The 21,882-nt window shown below is 40.7% G+C and overlaps 1 protein-coding gene across 12 annotated transcripts in view; it reads left to right on the top strand.

Moving 5' to 3' along the window:
• Positions 1–21,882, top strand: part of ank2a (ankyrin 2a, neuronal) — a 78,784-nt gene that overhangs the window by 41,521 nt on the left and 15,381 nt on the right. For 8 of the 12 annotated variants that reach the window (XM_049472100.1, XM_049472098.1, XM_022681595.2 and 5 more), the window contains exons 26-39: positions 913–1,016; positions 1,587–1,622; positions 4,913–5,137; positions 6,503–6,601; positions 7,024–7,178; positions 8,389–8,600; positions 8,766–8,973; positions 9,888–9,984; positions 10,068–10,296; positions 11,299–11,424; positions 11,646–11,768; positions 12,924–12,956; positions 13,104–13,125; positions 15,412–21,654. In XM_049472100.1, the coding sequence (XP_049328057.1) occupies positions 913–1,016; positions 1,587–1,622; positions 4,913–5,137; positions 6,503–6,601; positions 7,024–7,178; positions 8,389–8,600; positions 8,766–8,973; positions 9,888–9,984; positions 10,068–10,296; positions 11,299–11,424; positions 11,646–11,768; positions 12,924–12,956; positions 13,104–13,125; positions 15,412–21,654 (7,912 nt within the window). The remainder of the gene's footprint in view (positions 1–912; positions 1,017–1,586; positions 1,623–4,912; positions 5,138–6,502; positions 6,602–7,023; positions 7,179–8,388; positions 8,601–8,765; positions 8,974–9,887; positions 9,985–10,067; positions 10,297–11,298; positions 11,425–11,645; positions 11,769–12,923; positions 12,957–13,103; positions 13,126–15,411; positions 21,655–21,882) is intronic. The other 4 variants (XM_049472101.1, XM_049472099.1, XM_049472108.1 and 1 more) reach the window with 4 other exon arrangements.

A 21,882-nucleotide genomic window follows, 5' to 3' on the forward strand; every position in this document is an offset into this window, starting at 1 on the left:
GGGGATTAGTATAAGGTGTAGTATGTGTGGGGATTAGTGTCTGTGTGGGGCATCTGATGATTTAGTATCTGCGCTGGTTAGTATATGTAAGGGTTTGGTTATTATCTACTTGGTCTAGTATCTGTAGAGATTAATATCTATGGGGTTTAGTATGTCTAGTGGTTTATGTTTTGGGGGGGGGGGGGTTTATTATATGTGTGGCATAGAATTGGGCTTAGTATCTGTAGTGTAGGACTTAGTGTCTGTAATTTTTAGACTTGGTGCTGATGGTGATGATGCTCCAGAGAGCATGATGAGAATATGTTTTGCCTTGGCTGGGGTTTAGTATTTTTACCATGGTATGTAGGGTCTCGAATGTGTAGTGTTAAATATATTTGGTGGTTAGTATCTGTAGGGGGTTGTTTTTATGGGTTTAGTATTTGTGAGGTTTTACACTCTCCAGAGTTTAGTTACTGTAGTGGTTAGTATCTGTGTAGGGGTTAGTGTGTAAGGGCTTTATTATATGGTAACTTAGACTTGGTTCTGATGGTGTTGGTGTTTTTCTGGCAGGTGTCAGCTCTCTTCAGAGAGCATGATTAAGATTTGTAGCTTTTTTTAACACGGTAAACATGCAGACTACAGTCCTATATGTACTTGCCTCTGAGCGGCAAAAGAGCTAGCGCTGCTGTTAGCGGCTAACGCTAATACTGCTCCAGCCTTAGTGCTGGAGAAACTTCACTAAAACACCCATATAACGCTGCTATTCAGCAAACTTCTACTGCTCCTTAATACCTGACTAGTAGAATTTATTATAATGCTCACTGACGATTTTAAAGTGTGCCTTTATAGTACGAAAAATACCGTATTTGTAGGGATTTGTGTCGGAGTGTTGAGTCAGACTTGGTTCTGATGGTGTGTATGTTCTTCTGGCAGGTGTCTGCTCTCTCTAGAGAGCATGATAAGGATTCTTTCCGGCTGAGTTGGGGAGCGGAGCACCTGGATAACGTGGTGCTGACAAGCACTCTGCTGCACTCTGGGTCAGTAAACCCCTGCCTACTGGGCAGTTCACTGGTTCTTATTACTGGTTTGATTTGTAGTTATTATTAAAGGTTAGGGAACACCACAATGTGTGCCATTTAAGCTCGGATGATTAAGACTACCTTAGTCTCAGTTTTAACTAGAACCCACCAACCCTGAGTTCAGAATCCAACATGGCTTCCCTGTCAAACTTCTGTGGACGTATCTCCATGCTATTTAGATCCTCCAAAAAAAAAAGTGTTGCTATAAACTGGTATCAGCAATGCTAAACATGATTAGCTAATATCTGAATGTTTATCTAAATGTTAAACACAGTCAACACAGGTCCCATCTCTGACATCCGAGGTTAATGGAGCGCAGTATACGTTCGGTGCAGGAAGACCCACCGCTAATGTTAGCATTAGCATCAGCTACCATTACGTTACACTCAGCTGGAGCAGACGTTCAATCAAAGCTGCTGTTTCCTCTCTTCCTCTCTTGTGGTGTCATCCCGTCTCTCTCTCTCTCTCTCTCTCTCTCTCTCTCTCTCTCTGCTCTGTGTGATTGTGTGTATTGTGTTCTGCTTATAGCCAGTCTACTCCGTGCCTTGACCATGACAACAGCAGGTGATCCCCCCCCCCACACGCACACACACGTTTCTTTTTTCTCTTTTCATTCTTTTCTTTCTTTCTTTTCATTCTTTTCTTTCGTTTGTTCCCATATTCACCTCTTCTCTCTCTCACTCCATTTGTTACACTGCTCTTTCTCTCATTTTTCTTATGTTTTTCAGTTACTTCCTTCCACATTCGCATCCATGTATCTATCTCTCTCTCTTTCTCTCTTTATCTCTCTCTCTCTCTCTTTTTCTCTTTATCTCTCTCTCTCTCTCTTTTTCTCTTTATCTCTCTCTCTCTCTCTTTTTCTCCTCCCCACCTGTTTCTTTCTGCATGTGTTTGCTGCAGATGTGTGCGAGTGTTAGGCCTGTCACAATTACTGTTTTAGTTTAGGAGGATGTATTGTCCCTGAAATGAATTTCCATCAACAATTTTTATTCTCCATTGGTCAAGAATAATCGAGAAGACCACCACAGAGCAGCTCTGATTTAGGTGGTGGTTCATTCTCAGCGCAGCAGTGCTGCTGGATTTTTTAAACACTGTGTCGGCTCAGTCTCCTGTCTCTTAGATGCTCCACCTTGTACTGTAGATGTAAAGTCAGAGGCAGTGTTCAACAAGACACTGTTGAACACTATTCTCAGTCCATCAGTGGCACTGAAGTGTTCAAAAAACTCCAGCAGCACTGCTGTGTCTAATCCACCTGTACCAGCAGCGCTGAGATTGACCCACCACCAAAATAATTCCTGCTCTGTGGGGTCTTGATTATAGGATAATAATAAGAAGTAATATGCAGAGAAACAGATTTAGGACTACAGTCTGTAATTATAGAACTGGCTTATAGAAAAGTCCATATGTTGTACAATTAATCGATAATTTGATTATCGTGACAGGCCTGGCCAGTTTGTAACCAATCTTGCTTTGTGATGGTTTCTATGCAGATGGTGTTGGCTGTCCATAGTAATGAGCGTGTGGAACTGTAATGATACAAGAACCTTTAGTAAAAAATGTCTCTCTAAACCATCACTGATTGGTGGAAACTTCACACTAGACCTCGAGCAGTTTGGACTGTGTGTCTCTCCACTCTTCCTCCAGACTCTGATCCATTGATTTCCTTTAAATAAATGTAAAAATTAACTGATGATCAGTGATGGTTTGGAGAGTCATGTCTGTCATCTGCTGGTGTTGATCCACTGTGTTTTATTATCAAGTCTAAAGTCAGTGCAGTTTTGTTTTCCCACAAAATCTTTCAGCACTTCATATCTTACAGCTTCCCTCTGCTGATAACAACTTTTATAGAGATGCGGATTTCATTTTCCAGCAGGATTGGCACATTGCCCACACTGCCAAAAGTACCAATTGGTCTTATAATATAATATTCTAACTTTCTGAAACAATGATTTGGGGTTTTTATTGGCTGTGAGCCATAGTCAATAGTCAACAATAAAAGAAATAAAGGCTTAAAATAGATCACTCTTTGTGTAATATATCTATATAATATATGAGTTTCACGTTCTTGTATCATTACTGTGGTGTGTAAGTGTGGACACGGGAGTGTGTATAAATGCTTCACGCCTGTCTTGTGTCCTCCAGCACACTCCTCACACTGCTTTCCACCAAGCTTTGATAAGAGCCCGGTTACTAACAGGCTTCAGATACAACCGACATCCATCCGTTGTTCTGCACCTTCAGCCCAGAGAAGAACTGTACCATGTCCACAAGACATTCCTGCACACAGCTGCACAAACTGTTCCTGCAGGCAGATGTTCCTGCATGTTCCTCTAGTGCTTTCTACTCTTCATTAGGTTTCTAAAGGAACTGTTCTGAAGAAAAGCTCTTAATCCCACACCCCTGAACCCAAAATGTGCTTAATCAGCCAAGACTAGTTTGCTTCTTTATGCTGGAGCTACGAGGCTAATGTAGCTAACAAGCAATGGAAGCTTAAACCCAACCAGTTAGCGCTGGAGTTGCTAGACTACAGTACAGTACAGTAGCTAACAAGTAATGAAAATATGTACTCCACCAAATAGCACTGTAACTATAAGGGCTAATGTGGCTAACATGTAATCGAACCTTATACCATACCAAATAACAATTGAGGTACTAGGCTAATTTAGCCTTAACAAGTAATGGAAATGTGTGCCACGCCGAATAGCACTGTAGCTTTGATGCTAATGTTACTAACTAGCAATGAAAGCTTAAAGCATTGAGTAAGTAGCTAACAAATAATGGGAAACATATTTTAAGGTGCATCATATTATAATTGTGCATTTTCATACATAAGTCACACCGGATTATTTGGGTGAGTAAAGCTCTTCCATTTATTTACAGTGAGCTTATTTTTCCAATATTTTAAACAGAAAAGTTAGCAGTGCTTAGCGCTAGTAGATGCCGCCCTACAGAGCTACACTGAGGAACCCTGAGTGTTCCAGTAACCCAGGATGCTGTTAGCTAGCGGTCTGTCCAACGTAGCTTGTTTTAAACACTGTTAACAGCGAAAGAGCTAGCGCTGTGGTTAGCGGCTAATGCTAATACTGCTCCAGTCTTGGTGCTGGAGAAACTTCACTAAAACTCCTTCGAAACGTTGTACTTTAGCTTTGTAGAGTCGCTTTAGTGCTGCTCTTTACAACCTGAACGGTGAAATTCATACTGTTGAAAATACTGGGAAAATGAAAGGATTTTAAGTATGTCATACAGTGCTTACTTTTATGGATGTTCTTTAATCTGTAGTAGATTTACTGAGATGGGGTTCTCTGTATTTTTACAGTGATATTTGGTGGAGTATAAATGTCCAGCATGTATTGTTTTTATTAGCCTCTTAACTCCAGTGATAAACTAAAGAAGCAAACGTTTGGGCTAATGGAAAATCTGTCCTCTCCATGCCCCAAAAAAATCCTATTCAGCCTAATGGGAAACTGTATAAACAATCATGTATGTTACAATCTTAGTATGCATGCTTGTTTATACAGTTCAAACTCATTTAAAGGTAGAAATACACACATACAATCTATATTATAGCATAAACCTAAACTAAAGGAAATTATATTCGGTGACAGTGTAGGTACAGTGTAGAACTCAGACAATAAACAATGCTATTTGTATTTAGGCCATAATACATTCTATTAATTCAGTTTCTCATTAGGCTGATTCCTTAAAGCCTGCCCAACCCTGCAGCCATAACCTCAAAAAAATGGGTTAGCATGGATAGCTAAGCTCTGCAAATTGGATTTTTTAAATTATTATCAAACTATTTTTTTTAACTGCAATCTGTGTGTTGTTGCTGTTTGTTTTTCTAATCCTATCAGCTTCCTGGTGAGTTTTATGGTAGATGCCCGGGGTGGTGCCATGCGTGGGTGTCGCCACAATGGTCTGCGCATCATTGTGCCACCCAGGAAGTGTTCAGCGCCCACTCGGGTGACCTGCAGGCTGGTGAAAAGACACAGGCTGGCTACTATGCCTCCTCTGGTGGAGGGAGAAGGAATTGCAGGCAGGATCATAGAGGTTGGACCCACTGGGGCACAATTCCTTGGGTAAGATGGACGGAGAGCATGCAAATCTTAGCTCAGAGATTTGGTTATCAGAACTTTAGACTTCCTACTATCCTGCTATTTCTTGATGAAAACTGAGTGCACAAATTCAAATCAAGTTTGAAGAAGTGGGGAGCTCCCATGTAAAGAAAGGAAAGTTCAAGTCAAAAGAATAAGGTCCTAAATCAAGATAGGGATGGGCCAATACAATACAGACAAGTTTAAAGACAGTATGTGTAAAGTCAAGACAAATAAAGCCCTAAGTCAAGTCAATGTGAATGTCCCATATCAAAACAGGCAGGTGTCACGGAAGAGTAAGTTTTGGTGAAATAATGTCAATATAGTCTTAAGCCCTATCTGGACAGGGTTAGTTTCTGAGGGGGACGTCTGTAAAGATTAATTTGCGACATTCTACTCATTGATAAAACACTTTCTATTCGGACTGCTATTGAAAAAAAACAAAAAAGCAGCAGGACCATGTCACATCGCGTTCAGTAGCTCCTCCATTTCCACTGTTGTATTTACATGGATCCCCATGGAAATGCATGCCCACAGTGTAATTACAGTGTGTAGCAGTGGACAAATAGCTATTTTATCAAACACGAGAAGACAAACCTCAGAGATGTGCATCCTGACAGGAGTAAAATTACCTGAGGACCATGGAGTTCAGCGAAAAAACAGTAGCTAATTCAGCCTGTAGTTTTCTCAGAGAAAAACACATACATGGTCGTTTCTGAAAGAAATAAAATCACAGAAACCCCCATAAAGAGAAAATCACCCCAGGAATAGGGTGTTGCAAGCTGAATTCTGCGGTAGGATTCCTTGGGTAAGACCTATCAAGACAGGCAGGTCCATATTTAAGAGAGTCAAGAAAGTCAAGTCCATTATCAGGAAAGGCTGGTCCCAAGTTAAGACAGTAAGCCTTATATCAAGTCAAGCGAGTGCCCAATTGCCACCAACTAGAGACTAGAGAGGTCATTATTAAGTCTCAAATTATACAGTCAAGTCCACTAGTCAATGCAGGTCAGTCATAAGTCAAGAGACCCAAAGCAAGTTCCAAGTCAGAAGGTAGAACAACAGCACCACCTAGATTACCAAAGTAATAACGGTCCAAAAGGGAAAAAAGTATTTGTTGCTTAAAGCTAATTAAAGCTTTTTGTAACTACGCAGAAGTATAAATTGGCCTTAAAATTGTTTAAGAAATATACAGACACCACTGATATGATCATGTAAATTATTGCTTTGTTTGTTTCAATGCATTTTGAGTATTTTGGAGCAAAAGTCATTGTGAATGTGTTTGTCTTCCCAGACAGTATGTGTGTGTTACATTTTCTCATGTTAACTGTTTTAATGCTGCGTTTGGAGCAGAAAGCTGCACCTGCCCACAGCTCCGCCCCCTCTGAATGAGGGTGAGAGTTTGGTGAGCAGGATCCTGCAGCTCGGCCCACCCGGAACTAAATTCCTCGGGTAGGACATTCCCAGACGTATCCTGTAGCATGCACACGGATCCTCTGCAGTACCCCTCCCCATATATGCAGAGTAGATCTTCTGGTGTATGGCCCAATCCTCTATCACCCCCCCCCCCCCCCCAGGCAGTGTTTGATGTCAGAAGTGCTGTTTTATTTTCACTCTTCATAATCTGTTCGTAAATGCAGTCTCTTCTGTGGTGTTTTAATATGTATATATTTTTATTTTAAAGGGTCTTTTGTCGTAGCGTTGTTCCAGGAAATATCTTGCATGGTTTCTTCATCTGTTTCACCCTGTTTTTGTTTTTCCTCCTTTCCTCCCACCAAATTATGTTCTCATACCTTCACATTTTGACTGTTAATTTTAAACAAATCTTTACTATAATTCTTGTTTGTGTGTGCGCGTGTGTGTGTGTGTGTTAGGCCGGTGATTGTTGAAATCCCTCACTTTGCTGCTCTGCGTGGTTCTGAGCGTGAGCTGGTGATTCTGCGCAGTGAGACGGGCGAGAGCTGGAGGGAACATCACTGTGAACACACTGAAGAGGAACTCAACCAGATACTCAACGGCATGGATGAGGGTAAACCCCTAAACTTAAACCCTAAATGCTAAACCCAGAATCCTGGCTATGCATTTAACTGCATCCTTGCTGGTTTAAACGAAGATAAAACAAATAAACTCTACATTTTATACCTACAAAGGAGCCGTGAGGCTGAAAAGTTACAAATAATCAGTGACAGGTCAAACCCTAACCCTTGCCCCAAACCATTAAACTGTAGACTGTAGTCAAGACCGGTAAGTTCCAAGTCAGAAAAGGAAGGTCCTCAGGAAAGTCCCGCAAGTGGCACTTCAACACAGGCAAGTCCCAAATCAAGAAAGGGAGGTCCTGAGTCAGTACAGACAAGTTGCAGGTCTGGAAAAACAGCACCCAAGTCAAGACAAGGAGGTCCATATTTAAGAAAAGGGAGGTACCAAGTCAAGCCAGACAAATATTAAAGGGTCAGTCTGTATTATTTTGTTTCTAAACTAAAAGCAGTGGAGAAAGGATAAAATATAGTGTTTAAAGCCGTCTTTACGTAACTACGTCACACGTACAGCTTCTAAAAGCGGATCCGGCTCAGTTTTACTGAACGCGAGCGGCTGGTGGAGCAATGGAGACTTCAGAAGAGGAAACTCAGAGCTCAGTTGCGCATTCACTCATTCCATTAAAACCAAAGAAACGAAGGTGTTCTGAGAAGTTTTTGACTGAGAGAGCGCTCTCACTCTCTTTCTCTGACTAAACAAAACCTGGAATTGGATTCATCCGCTCTGAAAGGAGACTGCATCACACCCACCCAGTTTAAAATGATTCTTCCTCATGCTTGGTGCAGTTACCCACTCTCACAATAGAGGGCCCTACATTCCCCAAAATCCCAAAATTTACAGACATCAGCTTTAAGTCAAGTCACAAGTCAGAAAGGACCGATTGCAGATCAAGACTCAATGGTAAAGAAAGGGACAATAAAAAGGAAATCAATACAGGCAATTGGAAATTTAAGACAGGGAGATCTGCTTTTAAGAAAGGAAGGTCTCAATCATAAAAGGGATGTCCAAAGTCAATACAGACAAAGTCGCAAGACTTAGGGTCCTAAAAAAACACTGAGCAATGGTTTCCTTAATTAAATGGTTAATAAGAACCACTGTTTCTTAAACCTGTTGGATCATCTAACTCCCTGAACCAGACCCTGTTAAGATAATGGTTGGGTGTGTTGAGATTCGGTTCTGATCTGATTCTCTTGTGTTTGGTTCAGAGTTGGATTCACCTGAGGAGTTGGAGAAGAAGCGAATCTGCCGCATCATCACTCGTGATTTCCCGCAGTACTTTGCGGTGGTGTCTCGGATAAAGCAGGACAGTCATCTGATTGGTCCGGAAGGCGGAGTCTTGAGCAGTACTCTGGTTCCACAGGTGCAGGCTGTGTTTCCAGAGGGAGCGCTGACCAAGAGGATCCGCGTGGGTCTGCAGGTGCTTAATACACATTTGTCTTGTGTTCTACGGTACTTGGAAAAGCGCTAATGTTATCTGTCTGTTGATTTATGATGGTACCTTTTATACCATACCATACCTACCATCATGGTGGAATAATGTGCGGATTTGTTCTATTTTTGGTTATTTTTGGTGGTGTTTTAGGCCCAGCCAATTGGGGAGACCGTGGTGAGGAAGATTTTGGGAAATAAAGCCACGTTCAGTCCCATCGTTACTCTGGAGCCTCGGAGGCGTAAATTCCACAAACCGATCACTATGACCATCCCCATCCCCAAAAGTTCCACCAATGATGGAACAAGCAGCATGTTTGGTGGAGACACGCCCACACTGCGCTTACTCTGCAGCATCACAGGTGCATTATAGTTAAATACTTAAAGTGTGTGTGTGTGAGTGTGAGATGCACATTTAATGTCATTACAGTTAATAATGTGAGTTTTTTTTTTTTTTTTTTACTATTATTATTGCAAAGCAACCTGATTGTTATCTAAATTGCTCTGTTGTGGGTTTCTAATCCTAAGCCATGTTGCACTCAACTGTTTGCCCTTTTTACTCCTCAGTCCTTTTTGTTTAGTGTATTATTTAGGGGTGTCACGATTTTCTAAATCCTCGATTTGATTTTATGTCCGATTTTAGGCTCATGATTCGATTAGATTCTCGATTTTTTTTTTTTACAGCAGAGAGGCCTATGCCAGTTTTAGATTAGTCTATGGTCAGTCATTGGTTTGATTCATCAAATTTACAATATCTTATTTCAAAAGGTGGGCTTGATATAAGTGATGCAAAGTGATACAAGTGGTCTGTAATACATCACATTAGGCACTAATGGTCAAATTTAAATAATTTAATTAAGATATATACGTATGTAAGCAGCAGTGTGCGCTTTTAAAACAGCAATGTGCAACATAACAAAATAAATAATAAAAAAATACAGGAACAGTCATGTACAAAATAATAGAACAATTAGAGCCTTAACAAACTGAACTCTATCCTACTATAACAGATAAACATGAAATATAAGACTTTAAGACTTTTTCGGTCCCTGAGAATGAGAAGTTTTTTTCTTTAATAAAGATATATTATTAACTTTATCTGAGAGAAAGATGCTCCTTAAGGTACCAAAACTATTAACATATTTGAGGCTAGACAATTTTGAGACAATGCTCGAGACCATGACATAATTTTGATCGATTTCGATAAAATATCGAAATCGTGACACCCCTCGTATTATTGTAATATAATGATCACTGTTATAAATTGTGATTCCAGGAGGCACCACTCCTGCACAGTGGGAGGACATAACAGGATCTACTCCTCTAACCTTTATCAACCAGTGTGTCTCCTTTACCACAAATGTATCGGCCAGGTCAGTGTTTCTTTTGGGGTCATTTCACAATGACATGTTATTTTTTTCTTTTTATGCTGATTATATTTTTTGCTGTATTTCAGGTTCTGGCTCATAGACTGTCGCCAGACTCAGGAGTCGGTGAATTTCTCCACGCAGGTTTATCGTGAGATCATTTGCGTTCCCTACATGGCCAAGTTTGTCATTTTTGCCAAAACTCTGGATCCCATCGAGGCACGTCTGCGCTGCTTCTGCATGACGGACGATAAGATGGATAAAACCCTGGAACAGCAGGAGAACTTCACCGAGGTGGCGCGCAGTCGAGATGTTGAGGTATGAAGATGCAGAGATATAAGGGGCTTCACTTCACTTTAGTTTACTTTAATTTACTGTATTATAGAGCACTATAATAATCATCACTGGAGAGGTAAGTTAGTTATATACACAGTATATAAACAGTTAAAAGAGTAGCTTGATCCAAAAGGAATCAACCAACAGGACTGAAACTTGATGTTTGGACATGCTATCAACACTCCATCCCTACCTCAAAATCTGTAGGAACTGCACTGTAGCTGGATGCCATTAGGAACCTCTACAATGTCCTGCATTGTAAAACATCATTGTAAAAAATAAGAGACCAGAAAACCTCTGGAATATAATCAAAAGGATAATGGATGATCACAAGCCATCAAACCACCAAACTGAACTGCTTGAATTTTTTCACCCGGAGTGCAGGCATAAAGTTATCCAAAAGCAGTGTGTAAGACTGGTGGAGGAGAACATGATGCCAAGATGCATGAAAAAAACTGTAATTAAAAACCAACCAGGGTTATTCCACCAAATATTGATTATTTCTGAACTCTTAAAACTGTATGAATATGAACTTGTTGTTTTCTTTGCATTATTTGAGGTCTGAAAGCTCTACATCTTTTTTTTTCAGCCATTTCTATCTTTTTTCGGCAAATAAATGCTGTAAATGATAATATTTTTATTTGGAATTTGTGAGAAATGTTGTCTGTAGTTAATTTTTTTCCAGAGCTGTATATTACACACTACTTTTGTATGTATAGATCAGTGTATATGACCAAGTTTTGCCCATATCAGTCAAATTTTAAATCTTTATTTTCCGTCCAAAAAGCAAAAAGCATTCTAAGTGGATGATGAGTGTATTTGGTATCTAGTCGTTTTGGTGTTGTGGTGGTGTTAGCATGAAAGAAAGTTGCGTTATTGTCTAATTATGACTCATAAATTAAAATATTTTTATATATATTACTAATAATATATTTGGTATACTATATATCTTACAAATATCTTTACAAAATGTTTTTCTTACAGGTTCTAGAAGGAAAGCCCATTTTCGCAGACTGCTTTGGAAACCTGGTGCCCATGACCAAAAGTGGCCAACACCATGTTTTTAGTTTCTACGCCTTTAAGGAGAACCGGCTTGCCCTTTTCATTAAAGTATGATTTTTCATTGAAGTATGATTTCTTTTTGACAAACTGAATATAAACTGAATATAAACTGAATTTCATCCATTTTACCATTTATTTTACAGTTTTCTTTTCCTCTGTCTGACTTTAGCTCAGTCTATAAATATCTAGATTGGATTAGTTGATCTGATTGATCTATTTTTTTAATGATAAAGTGATCTAGCTAATAACTGATGTTTTTGTGAACACAGATTCGTGACACCGCGCAGGAGCCCTGTGGGCGCTTATCTTTTACCAAGGAGCCGAGGACTTACCGGAGCCTTACCCTCAGTGCCATCTGTAACCTCAACATAACACTTCCTGTTTATTCCAAGGTATGGCAGCTTTTAAATTTACACAAATTTACATTTGCACAAATTTATACCAAACTCAAGGTTGAATCAGATAAATTCAATGATTTTAAATTACAGTTAAAATCCTGATCTAATATAAACGACACAGATGTGTAAGTTCTGCCTGCTTCCACCAGAGGGCAAAGCTGATCAAGCATATTATTTAAAAGCTCAGACAGACAGAGGCTTCATCCATCAATCCTCCTCCCCTCCTCCAAGACTCCAAACAAATTTTTTATTTTTTATTCTTTTACCACCTGTCCGAATATTGGAGGAAGCAAAAGATGCCACTTAAAAAAATCCTCCTCGAAGAGGCTTCCGACAGAGGATACACCACAGTATCCCACCCACAGTGGATCAACACCAGCAGATGACAGACATGTCTCTCCAAACCATCACTGATCATCAGTAAATTTACATTTCATTTAAAGGAAATTAAGTGACCAGAGTCTGGAGGAAGAGTGGAGAGACACACAGTCCAAACTGCTCGAGTTCTAGTGTGAAGTTTCCACCAATCAGTGATGGTTTGGAGAGACATGTTTGATATCTGCTGGTGTTGATCCACTGTGTTCTATCCAGTCCAAAGCCATCTTTTATGGAGATGCTGATTTCATTTTCCAGCAGGACTTGGCACACTGCCCACACTGCCAAAAGTACCAATTGGTCTTATAATATAATATTCTAATTTTGTAAGATACAGACGTTTGTGTTTTCATTGGTTGTAAGCCAAAATTATCAACAATAAAATAAAAAAAGCTTAAAATGGATCATTACATACTTATATTACTGAAATAAAGTGAATTTTCAATTATATTTAAAATATTTGAGATGCTCTAGTATGTTATTTAAAGGCTTCATGAGTTAGCAAGTGGAGGACTGAGTCCTTTTTAGGAAACTTAACACAGATTTATTTAAAGGGTCTTTTGGGTTAAAGGCATTTTTTAAAATTGTATTTAGTTTATTTTATTTTTAATTACTTTTTGATTAATCTGAAATAGGTAAACATATATTTTAATATACATCTTAAAATAATATTTGGCGGTTTTGCATTATTGATAATTATAGTAATAGTTGTGCGTAATGTAATGTATAGTTAATTACATAAGTGATAAATATGTATTTCTTAATTTTTTTAAGGAATCTGATTCAGACCAAGACCCTGATGAAGAGGTAAATTTTTTTCACAATTTTTTTTGGGTCATTAATACATTTCTCTGTTACTCTGTTATAGTTATTATAAATTATTAACACAGAATAATGTTCTGTTTGAAATCTTTTCTTTTTCTTAACTTCTTTCTCTCTTTCTCTCTTTTCCAGAGCGACAAGACTCATGAGAAATGTAAGCAAGTGGACTTTTGTTTTTTGTCATTATTAAAATATAATGAAAATATATATACAATACTACCATATCTTTATTTAGCTTTGTTTATCTGAACTGGTTTAAACGGATCCTAGATGGCTATGGTTGCTATGATGCTATGGCTGATGAGCACTTACTCCATCTTTTGTGTTGTATTCTGCTCTGCCCATCCCCCATCCTGCCCCCCAAGAGCAGATCAGTCATATATCAGTATCAGCCTTTGGCAGATAAAAGTCTATTACTGCTTAAAATGCTAAATTCAGACATTGTGTCAAAGGTGATACTGGAGACAATTTCACTGCAGTTTGATTGATCCCGCCTTCATCGTAATTAAACACCACAGCATATTATGAATATAAAAGAATATTATGACCATCTTCTTGTTTCAACAGCAGTAATCGACCCTTTAATCAAGCATTTAAACAGCTTTTTATTTATTTAAAATAAGAGTGTTTTCTGTTTTTCTGGGATTAAAAGCATGAATTCAGCTGTAACTGGAAATATCTGCACTGCAAAACTGTGCTGGACTGAGGTGGTGCACAGCTTTCAACACGTGCTCACGTTTACAAGCACGTGCCCAACCATGTGGATGGAGACCATGTGGTTACCTCGTGTTTACTCCTTAAAAGCTCTATTATAAATCAATTTTATTATATAATTGTTATTATTGAAGCAATTATAGGCATTAAAGTATTTAAGCAGCTGTTTATCAGTTTATCACAGTACCCTTGGTTCTCCAGTTAACTAATACATTTAGTTCACTGTGCATTAATATTATCCTTCAAGCTTCAGTATTCATATATTTAAAAGGGCTATAATTACTTATATAGCAAGGAGCAGCAGAAGCTGCAGGAGTCCTGTTCTCATGTTTTTACAGACAGAACAGCACGAGTTAAGCTGACGTTCTTCTTCGGCGGCGCTCTATACTGCTACACAGCGCTCCGCAGCGCCTCTAGTGGTATGGCGGTATGTGAAAAATGCATACTGATTCATACAACCCAGCACTACTGAGGTGTTTAAAAATGCCAGCAGCACTGCTGTGTCTGAACTGCTCACTCGTACAGCATAACACACACTTCTAACAAACCAACACCACCCAAATAATAGAGCTGTTCTATATTTGTGGTCCTGTGGGGTCCTGTGGGGTCCTGGTTGTCGAAGAACAGGGTGAAAGTAGGATAATTAAATATGCATGGACAGTGAGTATAGAAACAAGGAGGTGGTCATAATATTCTGGACTGGACTGTGTATAAAAAGTGTGTAAGATTTGAAGTTGAAGGTGGATGTCCATCTCTGCATGACCAACACTTAACATTTAAAGATCTAAAATGAAATCACTGGTTTCATTTGTTTATCGGAAATCATTGTTGTTTTAGACATAAATAAAAAAAACTAACTGCATGGCCACGGCTGTCTTGCTTTGCATGGAAATAACTTGACTTACACATGTTATATGTGTGCTTGTTAGGCCTGTGTGTGTGTCTTTTTTTTCCTACTACTTTACCTCTTTTTGAGTCACTGATTTTATTTATTTTTTGTTGTTCTGTTGTTTTTCTTTTTGCAAAGTCTTGGTTCTGTTTGGGTTCTTTCACCCATCAGTATCACAACAGTGCTTTCACTGGACCAATCACATCATTTGATTTAGTTTGATGAGCTGGTTTCACTAAACTGGTTAAAGTGAAGATGCCATAGCGTCTGAGGGTTTGAAGCACAGCTTGTGTTAAGCAGCTAAATGCCTCAGTGTCGGTATTTTAGGGGATGATACGATAAAATTATGGTATTATTGGTTATTTTGTGTTTGTTTCTGTTGACATGAATTCTTCATGTCGAGAACAATCTTGAGATGCCACTCTCTGGCTGTGTTTCGCTCCGTTTCAAGCTGTTTTGTTCATTTGTTTTCTTCGTATTCAGCTTACTGTGTTGGTCTATTTCAGCTCTTTCTTCTTCTTCTTCTTCTTCCTTCTTCTTTCATGTGAATGAATGAGTTCTCTAATATAACATGTTTAAGCGAGTTATTTCCTGCCCAGCCCTCTTAATTAAGCCCTCCTTCGCTTTGCTTTAGCTGCTCCCATGCCAGCTCAAACTTCCTGGATCCATCAGTCAAATCTAGTGATTTTCAAATCTATCAAATCCCCCTCCCCAGTTCTGTCAGTCCTCTCAGCTGAAGCTTGTTGTATTTCTCCTGCCCTGACCAGTTTTCCCATGTCTTCTGTCCTCTTCATTTCCCTTTTGTTCTTTAAATCTGCTTTGCTCTCGAAATGGAAGATGAGGACGAAACCGAATCGACAGAACTTTCCATCGTAAACGCAAAAATCGTTCACGATCCAGCCACACTCGCAAGTCCAGACCTCCTTTCAGACATATCTGATTTGAAGCAGGACCTCATCAAAATGTCTGAACTTCTGACCGCTGACCAGTCACTGGCTGGAGAAGGAGATGAAGAAATTAACTTGCGCATCATTGGGCAGGAGGAGGTTGAGGAACCTTTTGAGATAGTGGGTAGAGTTAGAGGGGATCTGGAGAGGGTAGACGAGATTCTGCGTGTTGGAACATTAAATGAAACACAAAATAACCAAACCGTAGGAGAATCTAAATCTGGACAACATGACTCCATACACTCTAGTGACAAAAATGTGGTGGATACCAAACCTAAGGAGATCGTCCATGTACACGAGCCTGTACTCAAGGAGGTCAGAATCACAAGACCCACTGACTCTAGTTCCCCACCCAGGAAAGATGCATCTGCAATGGTCTCTCATCTTACCACCGACTTAGCCAACTATCTCCAGGAGATCCCAGTGGGTGCTCATCTTGTTCAAACAGAGAACATTGTTGAAGAGATGTTTACAGAGGTCGTGCTACAACGGGAACGGAGGCGTAACCCCCCTAGAATCAAGAAGCCAGCCAGAAGGAAGCTTAAAGACAGGGAATTTGCAAGTGGAAGCTCAGAAGATGAACTTGAAAGAATGAGTTCTGAGGAATCGCTGGATGGAGACGCAGTTCTTGGAGAGCCTGAGGAAGTGCCTCCACCAGCACCTGTGTCACCTAAAGTTGTGGAGACTCCCATAGGTTCCATCAAAGATAGAGTAAAAGCTCTTCAAAAGAAAGTGGAAGAGGAGGAAAAAGGGGAGGGTTTTAAGAGACAAGTTAGACAGGAAACCCAACAGGTGACTACCGTCCAAAGCAAGTCTTATTCAACCAAGAGTGAAATGGAAGAACAGTATATGGCACCTCCTAAGTCACCAAAGTCGCCAAAATCCCCACGATCCCAGACAGAAAGGATAGAAGAGACCATGTCGGTGAGGGAGCTGATGAAAGCATTCCAAACAGGCCGAGACCCATCAAAGAGCAAGTCCGGGCTTTTTGAACATAAAGCTCTTACTGGAGGAGCAGTGACTTCTGAAATAACTAGGACAACTCAGGACATTCCGCTTAATCAAAACTACGATCCACAAAAAACCCACTCGGTAGAAAAGACTGATCCGTCTGTGATTACCTCTAATGATCCTACTGCCAGTCAAAAAGTCCAAACAAGTGTAGAGATAGGACTTTCAGATATTTCCGCCAGAGACACAGACTACTCGAGAGAACAGAGACTGCAAACTGAGGTAAATGTGGTCATTCAACATGGAAACTCATCTGAAGCAACAGATGAACAAAAAGAAGCTTCAGAAATATCAATCTCTCATGAGAGAGAGAACAATAAAGATGCTCTGTTTAACACTGACAAAGTCCAGAAAGAAGATGGTCAAGTTGAAGAATCAACAATAACTTTGAAAAGTTGGCAGTATGAGAGGAACAGGCGTAGCTCTGACAGATTACCCTCCGAAAATCAGAACATTAGCCATGAACGGAGAACATCTGAAGAACCACAGATTAGTCCAGACCGGAGACCCTCTGAAGACTTCAGTGCTGTCATCAAGGAGGAACTGGAGAACCATCCAGAGTATCAGCGTTTTAAACCAACCCCAACCTCAGCACAACTTGGATACACCTTCTTCAGAGAAACTAGGATTCTACAAGATGGACAGCAACATAACGCTTCGGAGTACCGTTCAAATAAACCAAATCCTGTGGTCAGATTTGCCACTGTAATGGTGCACAGTGAGCCGTCCGTTGCAACTTCAGTCTGCGATGACTTTAGGGAAATGGTAGAAAGTCCAGAGAGGGACGACGAAGAACAAGTTAGAGATTCACCTGGAACCAGTTTTGGGAGCCGAACACCACATACAAGCTTAGGAGAGAGTGAAACATATGAGGAACTAATGGAAACCCCACAGGCAAGTCCTGAGGATCCCTTTTTGAGCCCAAAGGAAAAGGTAAAACAAGATCAGCATGAGGATGAAGAGACAACGCCCAGAGTTTTACCCATGGAAACCAAAAGTTCAATCCAGACAGTGCAGATAACTTATTCACAAGAGACAGGAGAAGATCTTGATGGGTATGAGGGTATGATGAAGAAGCTGTCAGCTACAGAAATCCAAGAACAACCCCAGTCAGAATCAAAGAGAACATATTCTGAAGGGAAGGAAGGAGTTGATTACCAGTATGGATATAGTGGTACAGTGGAGAAGTTGTCATCTACAGAAACCTCAAAACAACCCAAATTAAAACCAGAGGAAACATATTTACAAGAAAATCAGCATGAGGATAAAGAGATAATTCCAGGTGATTTACCCATGGAAACAGAAAGTTCAATCCCAACAGTTCAGAGAAGATATTCACAAGAGCCAGAAGAAGATCATGATGGGTATGAGGGTATGATGAAGAAGCTGTCCGCTACAGAAATCAAAGAACAACCCCAGTCAGAATCAGAGAGAACATATTCCGAAGGGAAGAAAGGAGTTGATTACCAGTATGGATATAGTGGTACATTGGAGGAGTTGTCAACAAATATCCAAAGAGAAATTAAAGAACCATATTTACAAAAGCCAGTGGAAGATGACCAGCATACACATGGTAAAACAACTGAAGAATGGTCAACGAAAGAAATCCAAGAACAGTCACAAACATATTTACAGAAGAAAGATGAAGATGAGCAGTATGGGTTGAGCAGTACAATGGGGCAGTTGTCATCTACAGAAACCCCAAAACAACCCGAATTAAAACCAGAGGAAACATATTTACAAGAAAATCAGCATGAGGATAAAGAGACAATTCCAGAAGATTTACCCATGGACACCAAAAGTTTAATCCAGACAGTGCATAGAACTTATTTACAAGAGACAGAAGAAGATCATGATGGGTATGAGGGTATGATGAAGAAGCTGTCAGCTACAGAAATCCAAGAACAACCCCAGTCAGAATCAGAGAGAACGTATTCTGAAGGGAAGGAAGGAGTTGATTATCAGTATGGATATAGTGGTACAGTGGAGGAGTTGTCAACAGAAATCCAAAGAGAACTTCAAGAAGCATATTCACAAGAGACAGTGGAAGATGACCAGCATAAACATGGCAGAGCAACTGAAGAATGGTCAACGAAAGAAATCCAAGAACATTCCCAAACAGAATGTAAGGAAACATATTTACAAAAGGAGGAACCTGAGCAGCATGGATATACTGGTACATCGATGGAGTTGTCTTCTACAGAAACCCCAAAACAACCCCAATCAGAACCTGAGGGAACATATTTACAAGAGAAAGATATTTTTGGGCATGGTGGAATAATGGAGGAGTTATCAACAGAAATTCAGGGAGAAATAAAAAGAACATATTTACAAGAAACAGAGGAAGGTTACCAGCATAGCCTCAGTGGAACCACAGAAGAATTGTCAACTAAAGAAATCCTGGAACCTGAGGAGAGAGAGAAAGATGAAGATGACCAGTATGGGCATGGTGGTACAACCGAAGTGTTGTCATCTATAGTAAAGAACACAGGAACAGATGAGACTTTTATAGTCAGCAAGGAAACTGATGAATGTAAAGAATTTCCAGAAAGGCAGCAAGAGCCTTATCATCGCGAAATAACACCAACTAGACCTGATCATTTAGACACTATCAAACCTGTAATGATGAGTGATCCTACAAGTGCCTATCAGAGTGACTCACTGGAAACAACTCCTGTTAGAGATGGACACTCTTCTCACAAATCTCCTGACTCAATTGATCCCAGCCCATCCAAGGACCTCTCAGAAACTCAGGACTCGTTGGAAAACAGTCCCACAGATCAGAGACCAGGGTTTTCAAGTCCTGCAGAACTGTATCACAGCACTTTACAGATTTCTGAGCTTGAGAAATGCATTGATGATGAAAAAAGTGCTGACCTTTCTCAAAGGGAGACGGAAGTACCTGACCACACTAGGTCTTTAGACTCTAGACAGTGCCTTTCAAGTCAAATTGAGACATTTTCAGGTCCAATCCATGCAAAGGATCGAGAGGAAGCTCTGGGTGAGAGCAGTGTGATGCAAGAACAGTTTAGTTCAGATGAAGAGATGTTCAAAATGGCCGCAAAAAGGAGCAGTTTTGATGACATGGAAGAAGATTACGAGAAAATGGATTCCCTTGTTCTTGCAGAAAGTAGGGTAGAGGACTCTAGAGTGAGCATGCCAGTGGAAGCTAGTGCATCCTCCAGTGAGTCTGCAGAGGATAAAGACTTTTCCAGCACCATCAAAAAACAGTTTACACCTGAAGAAGAGATGTTCAAAATGGCTGCGAAAATCAGAGTGTTTGATGAAATTGAAAAGGAATCTAAAATGAGAAAAGTGCGATTTGACTTCACGTCTTCTTCACAGGATAGAAGCGACGAGCTGCGGTACGAATATTCTCCGGACTATGAAACAAAAGCAGCCAAAGACACACAAGAGGAACAGTCACTTGAGTATAGTCAGGTGTCTTCACCTCTGGAATCAGAGCAGTGTGAGGACTCAGCCATAACTAAACTACCTCAAGAGGTTGATGGACAAGCCATACATGATGATGAAACCTCGGGGTATATGGAGGACAGTGCTTTAGATGAGGATGAGTCACAGGTAGAGGTTCCGCCTATGCAAATTCACATTGACAAGTGCCTTTTCACATCAGTAGGTGAGGCTATGACTACAGATCCCATGAGTGAGACGATACCTGCAACATCAGCAACATCAGCATCAGACTACAGTGTGGACATTGGTAGTGATGCTGATCCAAAGTGTCTTGTCACTGATGAGAAAGCCACAAGTGAATCAGATGAAGAACATTCTTTAGACAACCCACCGTCTCTACCCGTGCATGCCAAAACTGATGTAGAAGAACCTCAGGAAGAGCAAACGCCAAACCAAAGTATTAATCAAGAGGAAGAAGAAGAAGAAGGAATTTCACAAGCGCCTCTTCAAGGAGATCTCGTGCCTTGGAGCGCCAAACTGGAAGACGATGAAAGCTTTGACTCGCGGATTGAAGCTGAAGAGAGGAAAGTCTTTGCCTTAGTTGAAGACAGTGAGTCTCATGGGACAACACCAGAAACGACTCCTGGTCGGACCCCCACAGAAGAACGAACGCCAAACCCTTTCCTGTTCCAGGAAGGAAAGCTTTTTGAAATGACCAGAGGAGGCGCAATTGACATGAGCAGGAGGAGCTTAGAAGAAGAGCAAGAGGCGTTTGCCTTTTTCCCTTTAAGAGAAGACTCTGCTGAGGAGGCTCCATTTGAAGAAGGTCTAGAGGAACATGGAACAAGGTCTAGTGCCTGTGACTCCTCACTTGTTTCCCAGTTCGATTCATCCACAGAGGTTTCACAGAATGAAAAACCCACTGTAGAAGATGTTTATCAGCCCACTGACTTTGATAGTGGTAAAGAGAGGGATCTAGACTCTGCAGATTCATCCATCGCAAATATTGATACCGCCACCTCCACAGTTACCCGATCAGTTTACTCCGAACAGGACTTGGAGTCTTCCGACTCGTCTACAGAGGAGGAACAACACTCCGTTATTGAAATTCCTACACCTACTCAAGACACCCCCATGCTCCCTGGTGTCTCCTCAGAGCTCCACGCCGGTGAAGACGAACTACAGTCTTCATTTCTGTCTTCAGTGTCAACCAGAGACTCTGCTGCAGAACCTGAGGGCAAGAAACCCAAATCAAAGATACCAGTGAAAGCTGCCAGCTTTGACCAAACTTTAGGAAAAGGTGACTCAACCGAGCACAGCCGCAGACCCAAATCTGAAGCTGATATGGGCCTGTCAGAGTGGATTACAGCTGATATAGATCATTCCTCGGCTAAATCCAAGTCTCCAGCCTCTAGGCTTCCTGTGCCTGTTGAACAAACACTGTCCACCCCGCCTCAGACAAGTGTCCTCTCTCAGATCCCTGCTGTGTACCCACCGCAATCTGAAAATACAGGAAAACAAGAGTCTTCAAACAAGGAACCTGCCCAGGGCTCCTCCTTTGACGTAGAAGGAGACAACAGGGCTTTGGCAGCAGTTAGACCGTCCTCTGTGGGTGAGGATGTGTTTGAGACCAGACCCAACTGGGAGGATTGTGTGGAGACCCAGATGGAGCGAATCTCAGGCAGCAGTAGTCCAGATCAGAGTAAAGGTATATGACTCTACATGACTTGTGGCCCTTTGTCCCCAACCCTTGTAGACTCCTTAGTTCCATGCAAAGCCTGAGACGTTGCTTTTAGTTTATGAACACCTTGTCTTGTCCCGTCCCGTCTTGTCTTGTCTTTTTCTGTCCAGTCTTGTCTTGTCTTGTCTTGTCATGTCTTGTCCTGTTTTGTGACATTGTGTGTATTGTCCTTTGTAGTTGTGTTATCTGTTATCA

Source organism: Astyanax mexicanus, chromosome 25, assembly GCF_023375975.1.
Source record: "Astyanax mexicanus isolate ESR-SI-001 chromosome 25, AstMex3_surface, whole genome shotgun sequence".
NCBI classification, from domain to species: Eukaryota; Metazoa; Chordata; class Actinopteri; order Characiformes; family Acestrorhamphidae; genus Astyanax; species Astyanax mexicanus.